General features: G+C 34.4%; 4 protein-coding genes across 6 annotated transcripts in view; 1 reads left to right on the top strand and 3 right to left on the bottom strand.

Moving 5' to 3' along the window:
• Window positions 1–505: 505 nt before the first annotated feature.
• LOC108910123 (proline-, glutamic acid- and leucine-rich protein 1-like) lies at window positions 506–5,672 on the top strand. Its single transcript, XM_018714635.2, has 11 exons — window positions 506–882; window positions 941–1,206; window positions 1,264–1,511; window positions 1,578–1,763; window positions 1,822–1,920; window positions 1,982–2,123; window positions 3,424–3,518; window positions 3,571–3,685; window positions 3,886–4,528; window positions 5,171–5,359; window positions 5,422–5,672. The coding sequence occupies exons 1-11, from the start codon at window positions 585–587 to the stop codon at window positions 5,571–5,573; spliced, it is 2,433 nt and encodes an 810-aa protein (XP_018570151.1). The 5' UTR covers window positions 506–584; the 3' UTR covers window positions 5,574–5,672.
• A 205-nt stretch (window positions 5,673–5,877) lies between these two features.
• LOC108910124 (protein gone early) overlaps window positions 5,878–25,429 on the bottom strand; it is a 94,253-nt gene continuing 74,701 nt past the window's right edge. For all 3 annotated transcript variants that reach the window (XM_018714636.2, XM_018714637.2, XM_018714638.2), the window contains exons 5-13: window positions 10,809–11,020; window positions 10,219–10,422; window positions 9,931–10,162; window positions 9,604–9,821; window positions 9,253–9,551; window positions 6,483–6,750; window positions 6,334–6,429; window positions 6,191–6,267; window positions 5,878–6,074 (exon numbers count right to left, since the gene is read on the bottom strand). In XM_018714636.2, the coding sequence (XP_018570152.1) occupies window positions 5,984–6,074; window positions 6,191–6,267; window positions 6,334–6,429; window positions 6,483–6,750; window positions 9,253–9,551; window positions 9,604–9,821; window positions 9,931–10,162; window positions 10,219–10,422; window positions 10,809–11,020 (1,697 nt within the window). In that variant the 3' untranslated portion in view covers window positions 5,878–5,983. The remainder of the gene's footprint in view (window positions 6,075–6,190; window positions 6,268–6,333; window positions 6,430–6,482; window positions 6,751–9,252; window positions 9,552–9,603; window positions 9,822–9,930; window positions 10,163–10,218; window positions 10,423–10,808; window positions 11,021–25,429) is intronic.
• Window positions 15,175–17,796, bottom strand: LOC108910126. Its single transcript, XM_018714639.1, has 2 exons — window positions 17,716–17,796; window positions 15,175–17,022 (listed from the first exon to the last, which is right to left on the bottom strand). Exons 1-2 carry the CDS (start codon window positions 17,728–17,730, stop codon window positions 15,409–15,411), a joined length of 1,629 nt encoding a protein of 542 aa, XP_018570155.1. The 5' UTR covers window positions 17,731–17,796; the 3' UTR covers window positions 15,175–15,408.
• On the bottom strand, window positions 20,712–24,348 carry LOC108910128 (glycine-rich cell wall structural protein 1-like). Its single transcript, XM_018714641.1, has 2 exons — window positions 24,325–24,348; window positions 20,712–21,893 (listed from the first exon to the last, which is right to left on the bottom strand). The coding sequence occupies exons 1-2, from the start codon at window positions 24,340–24,342 to the stop codon at window positions 20,886–20,888; spliced, it is 1,026 nt and encodes a 341-aa protein (XP_018570157.1). The 5' UTR covers window positions 24,343–24,348; the 3' UTR covers window positions 20,712–20,885.

Raw genomic sequence — 25,429 nt, 5'->3', positions numbered from 1 at the left:
CTGGAAGAAAACAAATCGTAATTCTCGGAACCTGGTGGAGCTAGAGAGGAACTGAGTACAGTTTTGGAAAGATCAGGGCCGTTATAGTTTACCTCATTTTTTTCAGATTTTACTGAGCACTAAAAGTTTTTGAGAAAATCGTTGGACAGTCCATGAAAATTGTTAAAAGACACGCTGGGATGAGAACTCATATCTCATAGATAGCCTGGCTTTGTGTTGCTGGCAACTATCGAGAATCGTTGACTGAAGTCAACGATAGGTTAGAAATGAATACTCCAACCAATCACGTGCGTGCTAGAATGAGACAGCATGTCCTGAGATAGTGTCTGTCTCTCTCGCATACTCAGCCATACTTTTCGCAATGGCATGCTACCTCCAGTGGTATATGCTCGAAGGTAGTGTGGTAGTGTCACATACTTCTATAGAAGTATGTGGGTAGTGTAGGGCTATGTGGTGATCTCCCCCTCCCAACCCAAAACAAGTTTACAACTTACGTTAACCTCAAAGTAGTGCTGCAGTTTATAGTTCATGTATAGGCTAAATATAAAATAATTCCGTTTAGTAACTTGAGGAATGCTATAAAAATGAATAGTTCGCAGATAGAAGAAACTCTTAAAACTTCAGATGATGGAATTAAATCTTTATTATCAACGATTTTAAATATAAATTTGTGGAATGAAAGTAATGAAAAAATCATTATAACTGCCATAAACAAAATGCTAGCAGTTTCAAAAACTCGTTTACAAGGTTTAGAATTGTTGAATTTAATAATAAACAACTGTTCTCCAAAAATTATATCTGAAAATGGAAATACTTGGATATCACATTGTTTGGTTAAATATGCCGAGGATGATTTGAAAGAACTTAAATTAACAACAATTGGTACAATTAAAAGGTATTGCGTGATATTTAGTCATTATACCCATGTATTTAATTGCAGGAAGCATTGTTGATAGTAGCCACGAAGAACAAGAATTCAGCAAAAAATTTATTTCTGAATATGTATCAAAAGTTTTTGAAACCTGTCTTTCGATACATAATAATCATGAAGCTGCACTCAATACTCTAGCTACTTGTATTAAGTATTATGGGAGTTGGTTCGCGCCACATAAGTTGCGTGTAGAACATTTTATCACGAATTTCCTAGAAAATCCTTCAGAACAGTTAGTTGGAAGTGCTGCTACAGCTTTTCATTATTTACAACAGGTAATAAGTTATTTCTTTATAAATCTGCAAATAAAATATTATTGTTCATTTCGTCAGGTTGGAGGTGCAGGAATCGACGGAATCAACCATAAAAGAAATTTCTCTACCAATTTTAGCAAACTGTGCGTCACCGTGCAAAAACTATTCGATAAATTTTTCGAAAACGAAATTGAAATTGACCAGAGTGATAGATCTAATCAAGAAGCATTTGAATTTACAGATTTACCACATTATACACAGAAAATGTTACACATTACTACGAGACGCCTGAAAAATTGTTTGACCTTCATAATAAAAATGTTGCTGTAAGTGATATTTGAACCATTTTTTAATTATTACATTGCAATCATATTTTTACTCGCGTTTTTCAGTAAAGGTTTTCCTGCGGAGAAGGAAATAAAACCGAGTGATGTCTTAGACGTTATCAGTAGAGGCACTGCGGTCCATCGCTGCCTGGGCACCGCCAATGACAATTCCTTGGAAGACTTTCAGTTTTCTATCCTTTTAAATCAGGTGCAGATAGAGTTGCTACGGTTATTGCAAGTACTTATCGTTTGGTAATTAAGTAAAAATTAAAAGCAATATACGTGTATACATCGACATATTTCGTTTTAGGTTACATGGGAATGCTTTACCGTTTACTTTCACCATCACTAAAATCCTAGTAGACTGTTTAAAAAGGTCCCAGTCCTGCCAATGTTACAAAACAGATAGGTAACTATGAAAAATAATTCAATTAATGTCTCTGACGGGGAAACGTTAAAAAAATTTTTAGCCTTTATCAGGAGAGGGTTTATAAAGCGTTAGGATGTTGGATAAGGGTCTCGAGAGGTGCTTTGCATACGCACTTCCAAACGCAATTGGTAAAATGCATCTTGAAAGACGTAACGCCAGTAAAAAATAGTGTATCTTTAAATGTAAGTACTGCAAATTATTTAATAGGGTCACTTATGGTTTTTCTTATACAAGGTGTTCCGATTAAATCTTCCCACCTGGAAAATATCGGAATTAAAAAAAAAACAGCTGCCCCCCTCTAGGAATCGAATTGCCGCCTGCTAGTTAGCTCGAGCCGCGCTTGAATGCTTCTTTTTGACGCACAATTAAAAATGCAGAGGTGGCAAAAATGAAGCACAGTATTTTTTTATTGAAAATATATTATTGGCTTCAGAAGCAATAGATTCATGTAATAGACATAATCGAAAAATGGAAATCAAAAAAGATATTCAAGAAAAACGCAACCAAAAAATTTTTACTTTTTTTTTTAGTCATTTTTGGAAATTTGAAATGAATAAAATCGTTATCACTCATTTTTACCATGAAAGTACAACTCTTAAGGAAAAAAATGAGCCTTCACTCGTTTCTCTACGACTATTCGTCCAGCAAGACGAGCCGATTTTCAAGATGACCTCTTTTTCGGAAAATCTCGCTATAACTCGAAGTTTTTAATTTTTTTTATTTAAAAAAAGCACTTTTGCTTGCCGAAGGCTACATTTACAGCAAATGACAAGTTTGAAAACCTTAATTTGCAAGAGATACAGCAGGAACAAAACAGGTCGATTTTTGATGGTTTTTTCGATATGTCTCGAAAAGTAATACAGCAATCGATATATTTAAAAATACGAATCAATAGATTTTTTCAATAGCTACAACTTTCTTATTTACCGTTTTTCGATTGTAGTTCAAGTTTTTTTTATTAACAAAAAACCGTATTTTCGACATTTATGAATTTTTTAGGTTAACTTCGCCGTTTATGCGCCACAGGAAAAATACACTGTTTCTTAGAATTTTTTCCTATATTACCATATTTTTTGTTTACGCCATCTCACGTGTTCCCCTTGAAAAGAAAATCGACGTCTCCGTTTTTTTTTAATCCCGATATTTTCCAAGTGGGATGTTGTAATTGAAACACCCTGTATATGTATAACTTTACTCAACAGAATGAGGTATTATTGACATGTTGTGTCAATTAAATTCAGTGAACTGTAAATTTTCGCTTAAGCGATTAGTTGCTATTATTGGCCATTTATGGCACTGCCAAATTATACACGTAACAATAAGGCGGTACACGATCGAGTTCCTGATTCTCTCCAAAACAAAAAATTGTTTGTTAACTTTATTTTACAAGTATTATTTGTTCATATAGTACTTCCTATAGATTTTCCGACGCTATTGCATTGGAATTTTGTGTGGTTTTTTTATCTACCTACCTTATTTCAGTTGCCAGGAGACGTGCATAAAAATAAGTCGAAGAAAGCTATACAAAAGGCCGTTCAAGACAGAATTATTTCAAGTGGGCAGGGAAACAGGAGCGAGTAATTCCGTTGCGATGTTATCGTAAAAATATGTTAAATAATTTGTTTCTAGGGAATTCACGAACACAGAGAAGTTTAATCGAGAGAAGAACTGTTTGTTCGCTTTAAATACTTTGAAACACCTATTGAGTGGCACTATATTAAAATTACATCCAAATACCATGCAGGTATGTCCGTTTGTTATCGTTTTGTTTTGGTAGAAACTCGGTTATTTAAATTGATGTAATCCGAGATCGGGAGTCTCCGATTGTTTCTCCGCTACGAGTTTTTGTGACGAATTTGCCATTTCATCTGTTTGAAAAATAATCGAGATTCTATTGCACAAATTATTATACTTATAAACTTCACAAAGAACTTTCGATTTCAGGAGCTTTACAAGTCTATAATCAACACCTTAATCGACATACAAATCTCCGAGACCAGTCACCCTTACACGAACCGGGAATGCGAAGCGGAACTGTACGAGGTCTTCGTGACTTTCTACGAACAAGACACACTAAAGACCCTACCGCCCCTCCAACTCACCATCGACGTTCTTAACAGAGGCATTAATAGCACCAACAGGACGATCGCTTTGACGTGCGAACACGGTTTAAGTAGTTTGGAGAAGATATGCCGTCCCGTTTGCCCTTCTATGTTTATATCGGAGGGTACTACACCGGAACAAGCCGTATTGCTTCCCGAGGACAAATCTAGTGAAGACGCACTTGAAGATATGAGAGACGTTAGTGAATCGGGTATGGAAGAAGCAACTTTAGATACTTCCAGTACCTCGGAGAGTGAAGGCGCGTTGGAAAAAGGCGAAGCGGACGAAGAAATCGAGGTGAAAGAAGACGTAATGGAAAATGGGACGGAAACGTCGATTACTTTGGAACAGGAACCGTCAGTTCATATAATCGATATGCAGATCATAAAATCGTCTGCCGAGGACGTAGAATCAGATATAGAAGATTCTGCAAAAGATACGCAAAATGGTTCCGTTGCGGGAGAACAAATACAGGAAGGCGATGGTAATAAACACTTTGCATTACAGGGTGCCCCAGGAATAAGTGCCAAAATTTTAACCATGATTTTAACTCGTTGGGAGCAACTTTTTTCAAAAGTTTTCGATATATTTTTTATTTTTTTTTACCCAACTGCGACGCAAATAAACACTTACAGTTCATCGTTGTGATAGAATTTCAGGAAAGAATCAGCCAATAAAGTTCTGTTATCGGAACTACTGTAACAATTTACCGCAGCGGGGACGTGCCTTGAAATTTCCCACTTTATTTTCAGATTCAAATATATAAAGTAGATTTTTTGGATTAAAATGTGTTTTTATTTCTTTTACAGTACAGTAGAGCACACATCATAAATTAGAACGATATACTTCCGAACAAACATGACTTCGTAACTGCAAAACATAGTCTTGGGGTCTTCTTGAAATTCTATCTCGACAAATATCGTATGGACTGTAGTTGAGATAATAACAGAGAAAATGCAAAAAATAGGCAACCAATTCATATATTTCTTTAATCTAAGGCAGTTCGTTAGCAAAACTGAGTTTTCGGAAAAATGTTTTATATAAAAGTTGTTGCTGTTATTAGGGTAAATAAGTGTTAAATTTTGGCACTGATTTCCGTATATAATTCATCAATTTTTTTTTCTAGAGTCTTTGGACATAAAAAGAGAAATGTTGAACCAAAACAGCATTCAAGAACGTGAGGAAATAACGGAGTTTGTGGAAGATTTCGAACCGCCTCTGAAAAGGATACGAGGAGACGACACACCGACTCCCTCGTCAAACGTGAAAGAGGAAGAATTCTTACAAAACCCAGAGGATAATATATTCGAGGAAGGTAATTACTTTGTGATCTGATCGTCCGCAGTCAAACTAATTTGAAGTTTTCGTCCTATACAGAGTCCTTAGAAAATAAAGAACATTTAAATGACGTTGCATCTAACGAAGCGAATAATCTACCAAACTTAAAACAAGAACAGCCGTCGCAGAACCTGGAGGACGACATATTCGAGGAAGGTAGCGATTTTGTGGATGCAGTTAAAGATTATTAGTTATTTGTTAAAATTTCTTTCGATACTTTGTATTTTTTTTTATGAATATAGTAAAAAATAAAGTTTCAAATTTTAAATAAAAATATGATTCTTCAATTTTGATATGTTGGTTTCTACACCTGTGACGAATACATGAAAAATTGTGTCGAATACATAGAAAATAGTGTCGAATACATAGAAAATAGTGTCGAATACATAAAAATTGTGTCGAATACATAAAAATCACAATATCGAATTGATATATAAAAAAACTGCGTTATACATTTTATTATAAAAAAACAAAAGATAAAATATCATGGTGCCTTGTACAAAATAAATAAGTTATCAGTAAATCGAAAAATAAAAATTATTTAGAGTTCTATTTACATCACAAAAATATTTCTCTTCTTCCTAACATCCTAGGTTCTAAGTTAAAATATATCACTGCACTGCAATTTCCTGTTGCGATTGCACTCGAGGGACTCTGAAAATTCCGGCACTTGGGCCCACGTCGAAAGCAACCTAAAAAAATTTTCAATGTACAGCGACGGGCTGGCAAAATTTCAGAAGAGATTTTGAAATAAAAAATTAAGTTAGGCGACAAAGCTGAAACGGAGAAATTACAATAAATAACTTACGAAACTTTCTGGGGCAACTGAAAGTGTATTATATTTTCATAAAGTTGATGCTGAACGGTAGATTCAGAACACTTAGTCTGAAAACGCAAAAAAACAACACGTTACTTTTTTTTTTACATCGAAACTTTATTTCTGAGTATTACCTGAGAATAGGCCAGGAAAAACAGTGCCGAATCCTCGTACATCTCCAGAGAGGGTTGGTGAAGATGGTCCGTGTTTTCTAAAGACAATTTCAGCGCCTAAAAGCAACAAGACGTATAAAATATGTCACAAATTCCACATTTGTACGTACCTCGTTGGTCACACTCACTGCCGATAAATGTTTCAAGTTTCGTAGAGAGGTTTCGTTCGCTTTACCATATGGAAGAACCAAGTTTAGGTTTGACGCGTAATCGCTCAAGCATTTTAAGGCGGAGTGTACGCTGTTGATGGAATCGTCGACTGTCTTATGGTACGGCGATAGGATCTTCCTATCAGATGTCCATAGACTGTCGTAGGGCAGAATCGATGATATTACTGCTTCTGCTATTTCGACCCCTAACCTTCCATAGAGTATAGAGCTGGAAATTTGCACATGCAAAATTAGAATTCTCATCAGATGGAAGTTATACACGAAGCACGAAACATGCAAATTTTGAGATTCTACTCCAAACAAAAGTATTGTTATTGATATAGAGTTGGAAAAGTTTGTTTATGGACGTAAATATGAGAAACCTCTAAAAAACACCATTTCTGTTCGGTCTTTATAAAAAACATCCTAGTAAATTCGGGACTATTCAATTTTTGGTGATCTCGAAATCAAACATTATCTTGTCGATAAAGATCCGTATAAAATCGTACTGCAGAAAAAAGTTGCAATGTATTAGTAAAAACAGTGATTTTCTAAAAGAAACCAAAATTCGAAATTTCAACCAATTGGGTCAACTTTTTGATCTCATTTGACCCAAATTTATTAGTTGATTTCCTGACACAAAATTCAGCCATGATAAATTATGTGTAACATATTTTCCATTTCAAAATGTGTATATTTTCACTTTAGAAATTTAGCTGGAAAAAATATGGTAATGATTTACCACAGCGTCACCCTCTTCTACTCTTCTTTGTTTAACCTAAACTTTAAACTACCTAAAGTTAGTTCAAATACTTCAAATCACGGTCAATTTGACCAAAGTGAACTAATCAAGTGGTAAAACAAATACAGCTATTGTCAGTGTGCACTAGAACTATTTCCATCCTTTATTTTTCGATTTGAGAATAGAGGATGGACATATTCTTAGTCCGACCCGAGTGCAGAAGTACAAATGAATGGAAAACGCTTTTATAGTAGAGTGTATCGTACGTATGTGATCTAAGACCGCTAAAGAAGTCCACAACCTTTCTAATTTCCTTTTAGTGCCGACGTGTAACGGTTAAACTCACAAATCTAGTTCTGACCACCATATGTGATAGAATGAGAGAATTAATTTTATGAAAAGGAACGTTAGTTTGGGGGTTCCCCGTCCACAGTATCCGCAATATTTAGTTCATAATTGCACATTTTTCTTGTGTATGCATATTTTTGCTCGTAATCAGGGTCCCGAGAAAGTATACTAAAAATAAATCTTATTTTAGCGACGTTATAGGTTAAGTTAGTGCTTTAAAATGGGTAAAAGAAAAGGCAAAGGTAGAATAAGATTTGTAGTTTTTGATTCAAACAATTTGCCATCACACTCTGATAGTGATAAGGCGACAAGCAAGACCAGCAATAGAAATTCTAAAAATATTAAGAGTAATAGAAATGATACCATTCCAATTGAAAAGTATTCTGTGACACCTACAAGTGATATTTTTGCATCATCTGCTGATGTACCAATGACTTCTAGTAGTTCTAAAGGAGACGAAAGTACTGATACCTCTACCAAATTATGTGGACCATCGGATGAAGGTGTTTTAGATGAATTTCCGACTATTAAAGATGATAAACAGAACGTTTCAAAATGTGAAAATGAAATAAGTTATGGAAACCATGAGCTGGCAGAAGTCAAAAATGGAATTCAAAATTTATCTGCGAGCTCTCACTCTGAAGATTCGTTCAATAAAAATTCTACACAGTTTGGAAGCAGGGGTAATAATGAATATAGAAATAACAGAAAAAGTTTTAATAACGCAAAACGAAGAGGCGTTAAGGGAATCCCATACCAGGATTCGTCAAATTTTTATGAGGAAACAAACGATGCCGATACGTCAGCCAGGAGGAGACAGCAGGGGACGGGTTATGATCCTCGAACGAATTAATAGAAGATTAATGATGATATAAATATTAATAAATAATAAAGTATATGTTGCGAAACTTTTGGAGAAAATAAAATTTAAAACGCAGAAATGAGTTGTAATATAATTTATTGAAGCTGAATTTTGTGTAGGTGTTTGTCCAAAGGACGTTACAGCTATTAAAAACAAGAAAAAGGAGGCAATTTCCTTGAAACTCTGCGACAACTTTGAATAATTCTGATACGTCATGTTTGTATTTTTTTGTTAGTAATTCTCAGATAATTTTTTTACTTTGTTTTAGATTTTATTTGATTTAATTTCACGAGAATTTATGAAAAAACTTTAGCATCAACTTAAATCAGCTTCATATTTATATATAAAAAAAAAATACTATGGCTAATAATAAAAAATACACAATCGAAAAATAAGTGGTTTATCTTATTCTGCCAATTATTCATAATTAAGTAGTAATTTTGTTTCGAAAGGCTACTAAATTGTTGAAAATACATCTAATGACACAAACCGCTTTTTAATTCGTAATTTATGGATATCACCTTAAGTACTTTAAATATAGATAGACCTGAAGATTTATTTTTAAAGATTAACGATTACACGATATTTGACATTAACAGAAATAAGCATAGAGAATGCCATTTAAAAAAATTCATAAATCACAGTATTTATTAACACATATTTATATTTTTGTTGCGGCTGGTGTTTTACGGTAAAGAAAACATTTTTCAGATCCAACGTTACTTTTAGTGACACGAAAAAAGACATAACGGATGATTAAAATTGTTAAACAGTCATACCTGGGATAGTTATAATGAAAAACGGGATCAGTCAGCAAATTCCGGGGTATTACAACGGTGTGGTCCGACGGGGAGTATGTCACTTTAGGAACATTTTCTAAGGCGTAAGACATCATCGGTTCCTCATGAACCAGATTCGTCAGTTTCTTTTCTTCCAGTTTTCTATTAAAACTTATCGCGTTCTTTACACTCTCAAATAGGTTCGTCTTGATTATCCTCAAACTCGAGAAGTAGCTTTTCAGGAAAGGTTCTTTCTTTGCGTTTTCCGGCACTCCCACTTGTAACCTGAGGGTGGCTAGCTAAAACGGAATACGTTTATCCCGAGGAAACGAAACGATCTAAAGTCGTTACCTTTAATTTTAGATGTCGGTATAACAAGGCGTTATTTTCGAATTTACCAAGTCTGTTTCTCACCACAGTGGCAATGGAATTAAACGTGTTATTGACAACGGAGATTGCTTCGCCAGGAATTGGATTGTCTTTTTCTAAAAAGTTGTTCGTGGCGAGGCCCATGAATTTTCTTACAATGCCGGCGCAGATCTCCCATCTCGGTAAAGGTTTTTCTATACCTAAAATAAATTAGGTACTCCTTTTTAACTAATACTGAGCAATATCGAGTACTGTGGCGGAAAATGTTTCAAAAAAATTAAAATCAACAAAAACTAGTTTTGAATTTACCAAAAAGTTCTGAATTAAAAGTATCCATCGCCGAGGTGTACTTATTAGATAGATACGGAATATACCGTCGAACTAGTGTCCATATTAAATAACCGTTCATGGTTTTTCTGTCGGTCGTTGAAATAATTTGTGCGATATGCCCCAAATACTCTAATGAGGTAACTATGACTTCTGTATTCTCCGTAATATTTGACTCTGGATACATGGCTTGCAGTAGGTCATAAAACGGTATCTATAATTAAAAAAATAAGTTTGGATAGTTTGTACGCAGTAAGATTTTGTACGTACCAGCGTTGTTTCTTTAAGTTCTGATATAGAGACAGAGTTATACATCGCTACGGGATTTTGAAGGTCGATCGTATTAGGCGTAACTTCCGCTATTCTTTTTTCGTAAGAAAACATGTCTGTACCAAACTTGGTGGCTTCGTTCCGAGCGGTACTACTTAAATGGATTATCACGTCCCTGATATATTCTTTGTAAGCCATCTGTACCTAAAATTACGAGAAGTCTAAGAAAAAGACACTTGTAACAAACGTAATGGGTGCTGTATTATGAAAGAAAATCAAATATTTATTGCTTTTACTACTAAATTATCTAGAAAAAAGCATTTGTGATGTTTATATGAACTGGCGTTATTATTTTTGAATTGTCAGTGTTGCGAGAAACAACTACTTCGAGAGCTATATGCCCCTACCGGCATTGAATTATGCTCGCAACACCTAGTGCAACAGCTAGGATCGTTTGTCAGTTTAACCCACCAGGCACAGACCGGTTTCGGACTTATTAGTCCTCATTAGTGTGTCATAGGTGCGACAATCGACAAACGAGTTATTATTTTTACAGAGAATTAACAGTGGAATATTGCAATATCACTCACTCGATCATCTTCGTCTCTGAAGTAGTACTCTTTGTCCGGCAGGCCCAGTCCAGAGGGAGACAACACGATGCTGTTGTGACCGGGCATATTGGGGTTAGGCTCGACGGAAATTTTGAAAAACGGAGACACTCCATATCTGACGTGCAACTGTGTAAAAATTTTGTTCCGGTCAAAATCCGTTTCGCTCCAGTCTCTCAGGACGTACCATCCACCTGAAACAAGAAATAATTCTCAATCACTTCGTGTAAGCAAAAAATTAAGCGTTTTCTTAATGATGAAGCGTTTCTTAATCAAGAAGAAATTTACGTGTTAATTTTATTCTCTCAATAGAGTGATAATCTGTTGGAATTCATCTTTTTAAGCTTAAGGGATTACCTATATTTAGAAATATGATATTAGAGTTTGCAGGTTATTAATTGATTTATTTTTTTGTTTCTACAACGACCTCGGTTAAACAGTGTACCTATCATTAACATGTTTAAGCGGGACTTTGGATATAATGGAGCATATTAGATACTGCTATTATAGACAATCTCTCTTTGCAAGTGATTTTCAAAACTCTTTTTTTTTTTGATGTTACAACAAAGACGAATTTTTGTTTTGTATTGACACAATTTTTTCCTTTGAAGTCTGTAATCTGTATTTAGGGTTTCTGGTCGAGACTTCTCGAAGCGAGAATTCCCGGGAAATCTGGCCTTATTCGAGACGAGAAAAAAGTGTGGAGATATCGAGAAATTTAAAAATCACGCGCGTCTTAAGTTCTTGATTGGAGTTCGTTTCGTTCATGCGTTCAATTCGTTTCTCGACAAATAACTGAGCGGTTAAAGTGGTTTCTCGACTAGCTCATGATTTATTTATTTTAAGTTTTTAAGGCTTTAGTTTACTTTGACGATTCTTATTTTTTTAATGTACCTTGTTATAAGTATGTGTAGAAATTTTATTATAAGCAGATACCTAATGTTGATGTTGATTTTGAAAATATTTAGTTCCTGTTCTTTTAGTTGATTATTTTATTTTTGTTTTGTTAATTAAAACATTGTGATTATAAGTGATAAATTAATAGGAAGAACACAAGCTTGTTTTTTTAAAATTTCTTCGGTTAAATTCCTTATTTACTATTTATTTAATTAAAAGACTGCATGATGAATGATTATTAATAATTATTGGAAGAAATAAGCTACGATTCAAAAACATTGAAATAAACATAAGTATAATGAAAGTGTTTAATATAAAAAACAAGTTAAAGGTTTTTAAGAAGAAGATACTCCAAGTTTAATTTAGTTTTGTTAGTAGAAGTAGAAATATATAAATAATTAATAAAAATACTGAATAAATAATAAATGTTAATGATGATTGTTAAGTATAATAGCATGTTTATATTTCGTATTGCACTATCAAAATTATGACTTTTTTAAGTTTTAGAAATTTCTCGAGAATTTCCGAGTCCCGAAAAAAAAGGATCAATATTAAAAATCATCAGTTGAGTATTTTTAACAGCTAGACCAGTTATTACAAATAATATTGGAAATAAGCTAAATTATAAATCCGGTTTCTATGGGTCAGTCAGTTGGACAGAATAAAATATTTCACCAAATTAACACGTTAATTTTAAGAAAGCTTTCAAAACCACAAAAAAAAAAAAATCAAAACGTAATGGGATTTCCTTTGCCACGAGGAGTTAAATGTCTAGTCAAAAAACGGCTAGATTATGGAATAATATTAATATTTGTTTACTTCTATATCAAAAACTGAAAAAAATAAACAAAAAAATGTCATTGTCTGAAAGACAAATTCTTGTGGTTACTTTAAAACATTATGAATTCTTTTTATATGATTCTTGTTACATACATTTCAGTGTTATCTTTTTTCAAGTTTTAACACTGAAATTAACTATTTAGGGAAAATTTTTTTTTGGTTTTTATTTATTTTTTCTTAAACTATGAAAGACATTTGTTTTATATTTACTATGAAGTGTACGAATGAAAAACTCTATCGATTTTACAAATTATTGTGAAAATAGATCAATCATAGGCGTCCGTAAGGGGTTCTGATAACCCCTATTTTTAATATAATTTCTAGGCCACGGAAAATTTTCAAACTGAATATATTTTTTCTTACATTGCGGTTTATTCTACAGCAAAAAGGTCTGTTACTATTTTTAAATTAAATGCTTGGTTTTTGAGAAAAAGAACTTATATCTCTAAAAGGAAGCCTTTGGAAAGAAAAATTACATTATTTTGACAAGATCTATCAATGGTTAAAGTTCTAATCATAAAAAGTGAATCACCTTGTATAGGTACTGTCATATAAAAAGATGTTATGGTTCGTTTTTTACATGTTTTAGGCACATTATTGAATAATATATAGGGAATATCATCACAAAGTAGTCTCATTTACCTAACATATACTAATTAATTAAATAAGTTTTAATTAATAACGTTTTCAGCAGATACAGGAATGTTATGTAATTATTACCTATATATGTAAATTAAATGTAGAGGCATCTTATACAAAAATAATTTCGCGTCAATAAAACGCCCTTGAAATTACATTAAAATCCGTCAATAATTTCTCAAATCCGAATATTAACAATTATTTATAGTATTACCTTTTTAACGCAAACGGTCGTATATGGCCAATTTAAAAGCGATTTTAACAAAAAACGAAAATTATCAAACCGGACCCAGATGCACAAACGATTAAAAAGAACTCGCAAATGATTTTATGTTATACAACTGGTTCCTGTCCCAATCTCTCATGCAAATAACTAAACGGTAATTTGCACTAAAGTTATTCAAAACGATAAAATGGTGGCAGACATCTAGAACAACCTTGTCAATTTCCAATAAAACAGCGTTATTCTATGCCCACGTAGAGAGATAACCATTATTCTCGATAATGATACTATTTGGCAATATTGGATTTACAAATTTTAGGAAATTTCAAGGTTATTAACAATATTTTATTGACGTTCCGCACTTATCTAACGAGCCTGGTTTGCATATTTAACCGTGAAATATTTATGTTAATAAGCAGGTCATCTAACATAGGCATACCTATACTAAGAGCTGATATATTACAGTACATTTATTGCTACAGCTAATTATTAGCAGACGAAGTGTTGTCGAGGAATAAGATTTGTTGGGTAAAATTTGAAAACCGGTAAAAATGAATCCGGGTGGATGACAACGCGGAGGGGAACTTGTCCAGTAATTGGTTTAGACTAGATGGCCCAATAAATCATTTGAAAAACATTTTAAAAGGAATGGCTGTGGTATAATGCCAAGGATTACAATTTATAGGTGTATTTTCAACTCATATTTACGTAAAGAGGTATTGGGTCACTTGGGCCACCCCCACCACTCAACTTTTAGGTCCCGTGCCTTCGTTTGTTCGACAAATCAGGGCGCAGCGTTCAAAGTGGCGGGGTATTCAAATTAAGGTCGTTTTAGTCTCCATTTAAGAAAAATAAGACATATACAAGGGTTATGTTTGTAATATACTTTTGCCTAATTAGAAATCTAGTCCATATTGGGAATAATGTTTAATACAATTGGCACATTTTTTTTAAATATCTGTTTGGATAATTATCTACTTAAATATCGTTTCAAATCTGCTAACACTTTAATTTAATAAATAGTGTTTCATAATTTTTCAGAAAAAAGCAATATTTGGTAATAATCATCTTTAATTTTATTTAACGTTTTCAAATTTAAATGGATTTATTCGTGTGTTCCATTTGCCTCTTCCATTCCCAGCTTTGCAGACGGTTGTGTTTATAAATAAAGACATAACATTTTGAAATTTGAATATGATAAATAGATCAATTTGGCTAGTTTTTTAATGTTCTAAATCGTGTCAAGTTTATATGAATAACTTTTGACGATTACATAACCTCATATGCATACTGGATCAATATATTTTATTAACCTCTTCAAAAATTAAAAACTTTAAGCATTAACATTTTTAATTTTATAAGGAAACTGAATAAGTTGTTCGTCCTTCACATAGGCTTAGGTTTAACAGAACAAATGAAGCAAAGATTGAACAAACCTTTTATTTGAAAAACAAAAACGGACTTCTGCTGCAAAAATTTTATATTTTGTCAATCAGTTCATTTAAAATGCATAAAAAACTGCACTTTTAAGTCCTCTTTAAAAAATGAATACTAATCTTATTTTTACAAGATTATATTAAGAACTGTTGTTACAATTTTGTTTATTAGAAATATATTGCTATCTAAGGAGGTATAAATTAGTTAAATGTAAGATTCATATAATTGTAAAACTTTTCCTAGCAATTGCAGCTGTCACAAAAATGCTCGTAAACACTGAATTCCTAAGGTAGGTGTGAATAAAACTACTCGTTTAGTAAAAAAACATGTATTTTACATCTATACACATTGAGCTGTCGACATTTTATTCAAAATCGTATTATTTACAACCAGGCAGTGTTTGTTTGGTCTAACCCACGGCTCATTAGACGTACGTAGTTATATTTATACATATTATATCATAATTACCTTGACGTTTCGCAAAATAATTATATTACAATATAACGTTTATAAGTTAATTTACTTAACTACAGCTTAAGATGGTGATCATTTCTTGAGAGCCGGTGGACCGTAGGTGGAGTGAGGAACAAGGGGAGGGGCTACGGTGGTAGTTCCTATGAAACTACCACTTGGGGCTAGCGAACTGATTAAGGGAGAACCGGTACTGAACAGCGAAGACGTCTGTCCTCCGGAGGAAATCAAATTTTGACTGATGTCGGTGTCCTCCACTTGAGGACTGAGAGCAAATCCACTGTTCTGGATTGGGCCCGAGATTCCACCCCCTACGAAGTTGAAGAAAGGCGCTGGGGTGGTTGTGGAGGAAAAGGTAAGACCACTGTTCTGAATTGGACCTGAAATCCCACCGCCTATGAAGCTTAGGAGAGGTGAAGGAGTGGTGGTGGATGAAACGTAGTTAACGATAGGCAGGGTGGGTACTGTGCTAAGAAGGCTGCCTCCATTAATGGTACCAACTACGTTGCCAGAACCTTCGTCGTGGTTGTTTTGTACTTTCGCGATAGCTTCTTCGGCTTCTTGCTGCGTTTTGTACTTGATGAAGTACACCTCGGGTTTAGCTGGAGCTGTCGGAGGGGGTGTTTGGATTTCGATGTTCTGTGTGTCTTCGGCCTTCTTCACCAGCACGTATACGACCGTCTTCTCTTCGTCTTGAGGGGGAGCCGCTATGTTTATCTGAGGTGGGGCAGGGGGAGTTGGTGCTTTGATAAAGATAACCTTAACGTTCTTTTTGGGCGGGGCTACGGGAGCAACGTTGATACGAGTACGCGCTGGTTCTGGATCCTCCGGAGCGGCGTAGAAGTACAGGTGTTTGGAAACCTGCTGGGGTTGGGGTAGGATTCCAGCCGAGACGGTGGCTGAAGATCCCCCGAAAGCGTCACTAATAGATCCACCTGATGTTATGCCGTGGAAGTTGATGCCGCTTCCCAACAAACCGATAGGAGCGGGAGTGGAAAATGCGTTCAGTCCAAAACCTGGGAAATTATACGCCGATCCTAGACCTAATCCAAAACCAGGCGCCAAGGTGGAGACGGTCGGGGCTACGGTAGACGAGAACAAAGTTGGGGCCGGAGTTGTGAACCCACTCAATCCAGAATTGAAGCCGAAGTTGGCCAAGTGAACGTCAGCGTTCAAATTTTCTTGACTTCCGGACGTGACTTGAATATGTGGCGCAGATGTCGAAGAAACGAAACCTGAGCCTAACCCCAGTTGACCAACACTATCCAATCCTCCGGAATTGAAGCTCAGACTAGGTGCCGGGGTGGTGTAACTGAAACCAGAAGCTAATCCCGGCAGCTGAGCGTTCAGGTCCAAGCCAGCGCCACCCACCACGCTTGGTGCAGGGGTTGAGGAGACGATCAAGCCAGAGTCCACGCTTGGGGCCGGGGTAGACGACACGAAACCTGTGTCGATGAAAGGTGCCGCTGTCGTGGAAACGACAACTCCAGGTAACGGGTTGAGAGCGTTAAAGTCCTGGTGCTCGAAGGCGGGTAGGTTCAAGCCGAGGGGGGGCGCTGTGGGCACAGCGTTCAAATAGCGTTCGGTTACGGAGCTCTGGGGCACCCCGTAGCTCGAGGCTGGAACGTTGTACTGATAGCCCGCGAGTTGAGAGGCATCAGCTAGAGCCACAGCAGCTAACGCTGCCAGCTGAAAAAACACGTTACGTTATAATACAGCGTATGTTAGCAAAATGGAAAATGAAGGAATATTTAAAACGGTTTTTCAAGTTTTGTTGTTCTGGGGCTTGGCTATGTCGGGGCAGATCTATTATCACAGTCGATGGAGAACATAGACCACGACATAACAAACCGAAAAACTTTAAATATCAGCATGGGTTGTAACATTCAAAAGGAAAACCCTAAACATAATGTTAAAATCCGTTAATATATCCGGTATTTTTTACGAATTTATTTAAAGTAACTATTCACTAAATTAACACTAAAGTACTAACTATTTTTAACAACAAAGTACTATATCCAAGTTTAATTTAAGATCTAGACAAATTTTGGAACATCAAGAAACAAATAATGGCTAAAACTTGCAATTCACGTAACAAACAAAAGCGTACTAAGATACTTTTTACTTGAATACTTAATTTTTTAAAAAGAGTAAATAAAAAAATATCCTTCCAACTTTTATTGTTGCAAAAAAACTAATTATGAAGTAAATATTTGCCTTTCTTTAACAATTGTTAGCAACCACGTGGTCTAAGACCAATTATACGTATTCAAACAATACCCATATAAAAAAAACAAAACTGCTATTCCTAAATAATCCAACAAAAAAATACACACTAGCACTAGATCACTGTCACGGGGCACTATTTTTTCTGTTACTTACCACCAAAAGCTTCATGATAAAGATAGTTTGGGAGGCGGTCAAAGATTGAAGCTTGATTATACAAAATCTATTTATACCTCGCCCCCACTGTGCTTTATCGAGACATCCTTATAGCAAGGACAAACGCCGTGGTCACAGTTACAGGTTAACATTTAGATGAGAATATAAAAAAAAAACAGCACTGAAATCCTCAGCCTTGCGTAAATCCACGAATCTCAGGCAGGTGCAATTATGGAATCGTTCACCTCTGGGGACAGTAACGCGGTGCCTTTATTTTTATCCGCAGGACCAACGGCCAAGTTCAGGACGAAAGGATGCGTTGCATAATACGCGTATGTCGACATTCCACAAGGAGTTATTCGCAGCGTTAATTACAACTTTTTAATCCAATTATAGATACAGTTTTGACCACAAAGCGGGTTATTCTCGTTGTGGAGTATTTATAGACGCAAAAAAGTTACTGGTTATAAAGATAGATCTATTAATATTCAGATATATATTTAATTGTAAAAGGCGACCACTTAAAATGCAGAAGAATGCTGAATTTCGTATTGATCTTTGTTCAAAATGATTTTATAGATTAGAACAAGAATGAACTGCAGATATATAATATTAATGGCTAGCATGTCTATGATGTTATTCGTTTAACTATTTAGATGTTTTTAATCAAAAATATGATTTGATTTTATAAGAATTTACGAAAATTTTTAGAATTCACTTGAAAATTTTATTAGACTGGCATTTGATTATTTTGAAGTTTCAGTGAACATTGCTTAGAATGTACGGAAACATTTTTTTTCCAAGTCCAATGCGACCTATAACTCCTTGAATTCTGTTTTAATCTACCAAAAATAATCGACTGTCTTGCGAGCATATATTAGCATAAAATATCTAAGAAATATGTCATTAGACTGTATATTTTATTGCAAAATCCACTTTCAAGTGAATGACGTGATTCCCGTGTTATTGAGAATCTACTATTGCTCAATCTTATCGCCACTTAATTAGAACAAAAAGAAATGCACAAACCACAACCACATAATCCGTTTATACCCTGAAAACTTGATGTATACAAATTATAATATAATTCAGATTAACTTTAAAGGTCACAGGTACACCCACTGGAAGAACTAAATGTCAGGTTTTTTCCTTATTATGCCCACATTCTAGAATTGATGACTACTGGACATTGCAATTTGAACAGCTATAGAAACCGAGACTTCCTATAAGTTAAATGATATATGCAAATTTTGATTAAAAAGTAATAAAAATTCAAAAAATATGTTTGTTTTACATTAATTTTACGTTATGGTGAGTGTCCAATAAATTATATTATCTAAAACGACTAGATATATAAAAGTATTGAATTAATCTAAATTTATTATAAAGCAATCTGTGTAGACAAAAAATATCAGTTCTTTCGAGTTCGTCTAATATGACAAATCTATTTGTTAAGCATCAATTTCAAATGAGACTGATTGTGAGATTTTTTAAATACTTGTTGAACATAACCTTAAAATGAGTGCATAGGTCGAATCACATTTTTTTTTATAAAAATCTAAACTGAGCTGAGGAGGTGTTTAGTTAACATCTTGTTAAGAGGAGACCAAAAAGGAAAGGATGTGGGTCTAACAACTCTTTAAATAATGTATATCTGCACGTAGTAATTATAAGGATGATGTTGAATTATTCATTGACAAAGCTCCTGATGTGCTAATTAAAGGGAAAGTTATCTTGATGTCGAAGAAAAGAATGACAGATACGAATATGATGAAAATATTTCAAATATTCGTAAGACATGAAGGTCGCCACCTTTATTATATTACTAGAATTTTAATGAATCCGATAAACTGTGTCCACATTTTAAAGAAGAGTAACCTCAGCTATCAGCCGAAAAATATAACTTCATAAATATATAAGTTGTGCAAGCATAATCATCTTACAGATGTCTAAGAATAGACGTCAGCAAGAGTAGTAGGATATATTTTACATTTCACTATCATAAAATACATTTTTTTGGAAATTTCTAGAAAACACTTGGAAATGCAGAAAAATGTCTCAGTTACAGAGAAGAATCTATATTTAATTAACTATACTTCAGTAATTTACTTATTAAATCCGTAAAATGTGGAAAATACGTAAATACGAGGACATTGAAATTATGACAAATTAACATATTTTGACGAGAATTCTGCTGATTCAAATACCGATTTGACACATAAACCTTGTCCGGTACAAATTGTACGTTAGTCATTGATATTAATAAATATATAACCAGTTAATAAGAATGACTGTGTTAATATTTGCTAAGGTTAATGTTTGCTCATGAGGCTCCAAATCTAAATACATTTTAATTTCGAATATAATAGGAAACAAAGAACCGGTTCAATTTTTATTATTCATACACCAAAGTGTAAAAAATTTGCAGTTAATTTCAGAATGTGAAGCAGATGTAACAAATAATCGTTTGAAAAATGTAAATGTCTTATTAAATTGCAAAAATTGAATCATCATTCATTCATAGATCTTTTTATTTGTACTTTTCTTACGTAGAAAGACTTTGGAAACAATGTAATTTGAATGATAACGGATTTCTGCAAAATAGGGCCTAGTATTATTAAAATACTAAATCGAAAATTCAAAAAAGTGTCAAATTATATTTTAAACATTAGTATAATGTATAAATTGAGACCTTTTTCTTCTTTCTAACTAATGGGATTCTGGGAAACAACTACTCTGCGGATTACAGCCCCGTTCAGCACTGAATTAATTTGTAGGTTATATCTCACCCACAATCTATTATTTCATTTATGACATTATTGAAAATCTAGTACTCAATTCTATTCAACCTATTTCATAAAATTTCTTCATTTGCCAATATTACTTTTTAAAAAACAACAAATATTAGAAAAAATACATTTATTTGTCACCGTATTTGCTTACACTATAAAACTAGTAATACTTAAAATAGAAGACAACATAATGGGTTATGTACAATGAATGGTACCTTTTTACACGTATAGACGTTCCAAAATGAAAGGAACTACGTAATAAGTTTAAAAAATATAGGCAAAGCATATTATACTATGTTGTTGGGAACAATTTCGTTTAGATTTACTGGATTTTGGAACGTCTAATAATCACATTTCGATTTAAACTGCCGATAAAGATTAATATGGCCCACTTTGACCTGGTGGACCATACTGTGTGGAAGGTCTTCCACCGCCAGTGGTAATCGATGCTGAACTTGTTCCCGTCGTGATTCCAATAGTACCACCGCCTCCTCCAATAGTGCCACCGCCGCCTCCAATGGTACCGCCGCCACCTATCAGAGAGCCCCCACCTCCTACCAGAGTACCGCCGCCTCCAAGAGCATCGCCACCTCCAATGGTACCACCGCCTCCAATAACGCCACCTCCCCCAATTGTACCGCCTCCTCCAATAATGCCACCTCCTCCAATAGTACCGCCTCCCCCAACGGTACCACCAGTAGCCTCCGTCTTGGATTTATATCGAATGAAGTACACCTCTGGCTTGGAAGGTTGAGTGGGTGCCGCTGTGGGTATGGTGATGTCTCCAGCTTCTTCTGGTCTCTTCACTAGAACGTAAATCAAGGTCTTTTCTTCGTTCTGAGCTTGCAGAGGAATAGTGGGAGCGGTTGCATCAGGAGCTGACGGGGCCTTGATGAAGATGATCTTGTAATGCTTGGTGGCTTGGCCAGCGGAAAGCGGTCTCCGAGGTCTTACATCCTCTGGCTCTGGGGGAGCTACGTGGACGTAGATGTGTTTTTGGACCAGGATACCTCCACCACCTCCTCCACCAACAATTCCACCTCCACCTCCTCCACCAACAAGTCCGCTTCCTCCACTAACAACTCCGCCTCCAACAAGACCACCTCCCCCTCCTCCGCTAATGAATCCGCCATCGATAGGTCCTCTTCCACTACCACCTCCAAAACCGCCGCTTCCAATTCCCCCAAGGCCTCCGATTCCACTAAAACTTCCCCCACCTACGCCCCCAAAGCCTCCTGTCGAGATACCACCAAATCCACCCCCGATGGTTCCCCTTCCGCCCGCGGACCCGCCTGAGGGTACCCCATAGCTGCCGCTTGGTGGTGAAGGTGCGGGGTAGTTGTACTGGGGTCGACCTTGCACCAAGGCGATGATAGTGGCACTCACCTATTCGGATAAAAGAAAATGTTAGGTACCAAAGCAATTCTTTTTGGTGTTAGCGCATGAAACATTTTTCCTACTTTTACTTTCATGGCAATTAAGGTCAACTGAGATACTGAGTAGGTACTACTTATAAACTTTGAACGCGAATTACTAAAAAAAATAGAAGGGCAAAAAAATTGAAAAAATAAAGGTTACACCTTCGATGTATTGTAAATTGTCTTTATTTGTATGGATATTACTGATGTATTTAAAATTAAATATAAAACTAAACGTTTCCTTATAAACCATACAAAGTTCAAACAATAAGAACTTTATTGACCTATAGTTCCACTCCTACATATAACTATATTTTTTATAATGTTGTGGGTGACTTATGCAACAAACATACTAATACCTTCGAACCGCGATCTTTTTACAACAAATTAATTTTCATAAATGTTTAATGAAACATAGTGTTTATAGAATAATCCATGTAATATACAAGGTGTTCTCTTCTCAAGTAAGATGTCTAGTGTAACCTTTTTACACCTACCAGCCACCTTGAATGAGGTTTATTAGGTAATTGTCTTACTGGAATCTTGTTACTTTCAAATATATATCAATAAAATGAGTAAATAAGTAAATAAAACTGATAAATTATGGATAAAAAGGTCAATAATATCAGGAAATACTGCGACACCTGCTTAGCAATTATAATAGGAATTTGCTTACTGAAACACGCATATAATTTATAATTATTTAAAATGTACCACCAAAGTCGTTTTAAATATCTCATGTAGCATGAGAATATGTTGGACTAAAATATAGTCACAGCTTATAATTTTATTTTTAAAAATTATTTATCACTGACAATCCAAAAAGTCAACTAAACAGTTTGAGATTATAATAATTTGTTTATGTATACAGGGTGTTCATTAACTACTTCGAAAATTTGATGGGGCGATTATTTGAATGACTTTAAGTCAAAAACGTTATATGAACGTGCATCCAAAAATTAGTAGTTTTTGTGATATAGGATACTGAAATTTAAAAAAAAAATCATCTTTGCTAAGGTATCTCTGAAGACGTTTGGTGCAGAATGATGAAACTTAGGCTGATGCCTCATCTAATTAAATGTAAAAATACACTGAATTCAAATCAAACGTTTATAGAACTAATTTAGAAAAAGTGACATTTTTTGAATTTCCATATCCTGGTTTCGAAAACTTCGACTCGCGGGCCTTTTCGTTTAAAACCACAAAAAGAGTCACTTACAAATTGTCGACGTATTTAATTAACATCTATATGTAATAAAATTATTAACGTTCTTTTTTCTACGCCAAAAAAAAATATTTACTTTGGTTATAATAAATTTTTGATAAGTACTTTTTTTCATAGATTGCAATAAATTTTCAGATCCAGATATGTGAGATATTTTGATCTAAACTAATGCAAAAAATTAAAGGATCAAAAGACTTTCCGACATTTTTCCGTGATTTTTGAAAAAAATGCGATGGTTTAGCTGAAAATTTTTTTTTCCGAATCCAAAAAAAAAAATATGTAAAATTTTTTTGTCGCGCTGGTTCTAAAAACTAGAATCTTAGAGCTTCAAAATACTTTTTTTTAATTTCCGATACGACCATTTTTCACCTAAATAATAATATATAATAATACAGTCTGTCAAAAATCATGGAAAAATTTCGGAAATTCTTTAATTTTTTTGCATTAGTTTATATTCAACAAAAATTAATTGAAATTGAAAAATAATTTCCTGTTATAATTGTAAATATTTTTTTCACATAGTACTAAATGATACTAAATATTGATGCATGGTATTTTGAAATAAAAACTCACTTTTTAAATTTTATTGTTGATGTAGAAAATACTAACAAATTAAACCGCTATTTTAACACACATAAATAAGCAATTGTGATTGTAATTACAATTACATTTGGTGTTTAAGTTTTTTTTTAATTATCAGAAAAAGTAAAATTTGTACGCCAAATTTAATGAAAAATTGTTTTGTTGCGAAAAAATTCTTTCAAAATATATCTAACTTTTTCGCTTCAGTCGTAGATGTAGAACACCTTAAAAATAAATCCAGATCCAGTAACTACAAAATATGTGAGTGTTTAAAAACAAATTTTAGCACCATCAGTGATTTAGTAGTGTTGTTCTAACGAATATGTTTTTCATAAAAAAATTGGAAGTTCCTTGAGCATCGAAATCGAAAACGAGTATCCACATATTATGTAAATCACCCCATTATTATTAAAATATACACCAGTCCAAGGTGATGATACCAAAACCGGCCGGCGGGCGGCGTAAACTGAGATACAGAAATTTATTCAAAACTGAACTTTCACTGGTCAACCGTCGGCGTGTTTCCATTGCGCGGACACCAACACCCTTACCGTGGAAAATCGACTTAATTTTTTTTTGTGCAGGTACTCACCACTACGAACAACTTCATATTATACACAACAATTGGAAAGCGTATGGTGCATGAAGATGCTGCGGCAGATCTTTTATAGCATATCTCGTATAATGTAACAGGCCCCTCCAAAGAAAATACATCTTCCTATGTATTACTTCTAACATTTAGATAAGTGAAATTAGGGTCACAACCTCTGAGGATGTGTCGGTGGGCCCAAGTGAGGCTGGCAAATACGCCCGGGGCCATTTTTTTCGCACAATGTATGCTATTGACAATGGACAAACAGCTGATTGCTTCAATACTTGTTATAATCATAGGCGATTATTTTTAAATGTCAGGTAGGACGTTGGTAAATTCTTCTCAAGACTAGGTGTGTGTGGATTTCCTTTTTCGTCAAATTTCAATGCTGCAAAGCGACACCGGATGAAACCACAAGTGGTTCCAATATTTTAGACATCGGTATAATACGATGGTTGCACAACGGTGCTAAATAAATTTAATAACAATGTAATAGGTAGGCATTACGGATTTATTTATTGTTGATTTGTCAATACACCTTATCTATCATACCTATTTCATTTTCAAAGATTCTAAGTGAAATTATTTGTGGGTTAAGCAAATAATTTACAAAAGACTAACAAGTTTCAATATAAATAATAAATATTCGTATAAAACTATAACCAATATTTAATAGAGACCATTCTCACGAAATTGTGTTTTCTACAAAGAGAAAAGATATTAAACATTTAGTACTTGAACAATATATGTACGGCTATTTTCAAGTAGGCCGGATAATGACGAACAAAATGCTGGTCGAAACGTTTTTAAATCTTTCTTTTTTTAAGCTGATACTTTATTCGAATGCAGCGGAATATGCAAAGTGTGGCTATTTCGTAGATTATATGTAATATTATATTAGTAGATTACTTCTAGCAATCACTTCTCAAGAAATAAGCAAAGGAAAAATACACACCACTTTTTGAAAATTTTGAAAGTTTTCGTAAGCTTTCTTACATACTCTACATTCTTCTTTTTTAATTGAATTTCATTCGATTCAGAAACATTCATATTTTTTTCTTCTCGATTAATACTTATTTGCGTATTTTCTAGTAACAAATAACAT

Source organism: Anoplophora glabripennis, unplaced genomic scaffold, assembly GCF_000390285.2.
Source record: "Anoplophora glabripennis isolate ALB-LARVAE unplaced genomic scaffold, Agla_2.0 scaffold184, whole genome shotgun sequence".
Lineage (NCBI taxonomy): Eukaryota > Metazoa > Arthropoda > Insecta > Coleoptera > Cerambycidae > Anoplophora > Anoplophora glabripennis.
This window is presented reverse-complemented; position numbering and strand designations above follow the sequence as displayed.

Excerpts from the sequence above, each read along its gene's own strand:
- LOC108910123 (XM_018714635.2), top strand. The coding sequence starts at position 585 with ATGAATAGTTCGCAGATAGAAGAAACTCTTAAAACTTCAGATGATGGA. Across the intron at positions 3,519-3,570 it reads GGGCAGGGAAACAGGAGCGA|GGAATTCACGAACACAGAGA; the intron begins GTAATTCCGTTG and ends ATTTGTTTCTAG. Across the intron at positions 5,360-5,421 it reads GGATAATATATTCGAGGAAG|AGTCCTTAGAAAATAAAGAA; the intron begins GTAATTACTTTG and ends CGTCCTATACAG.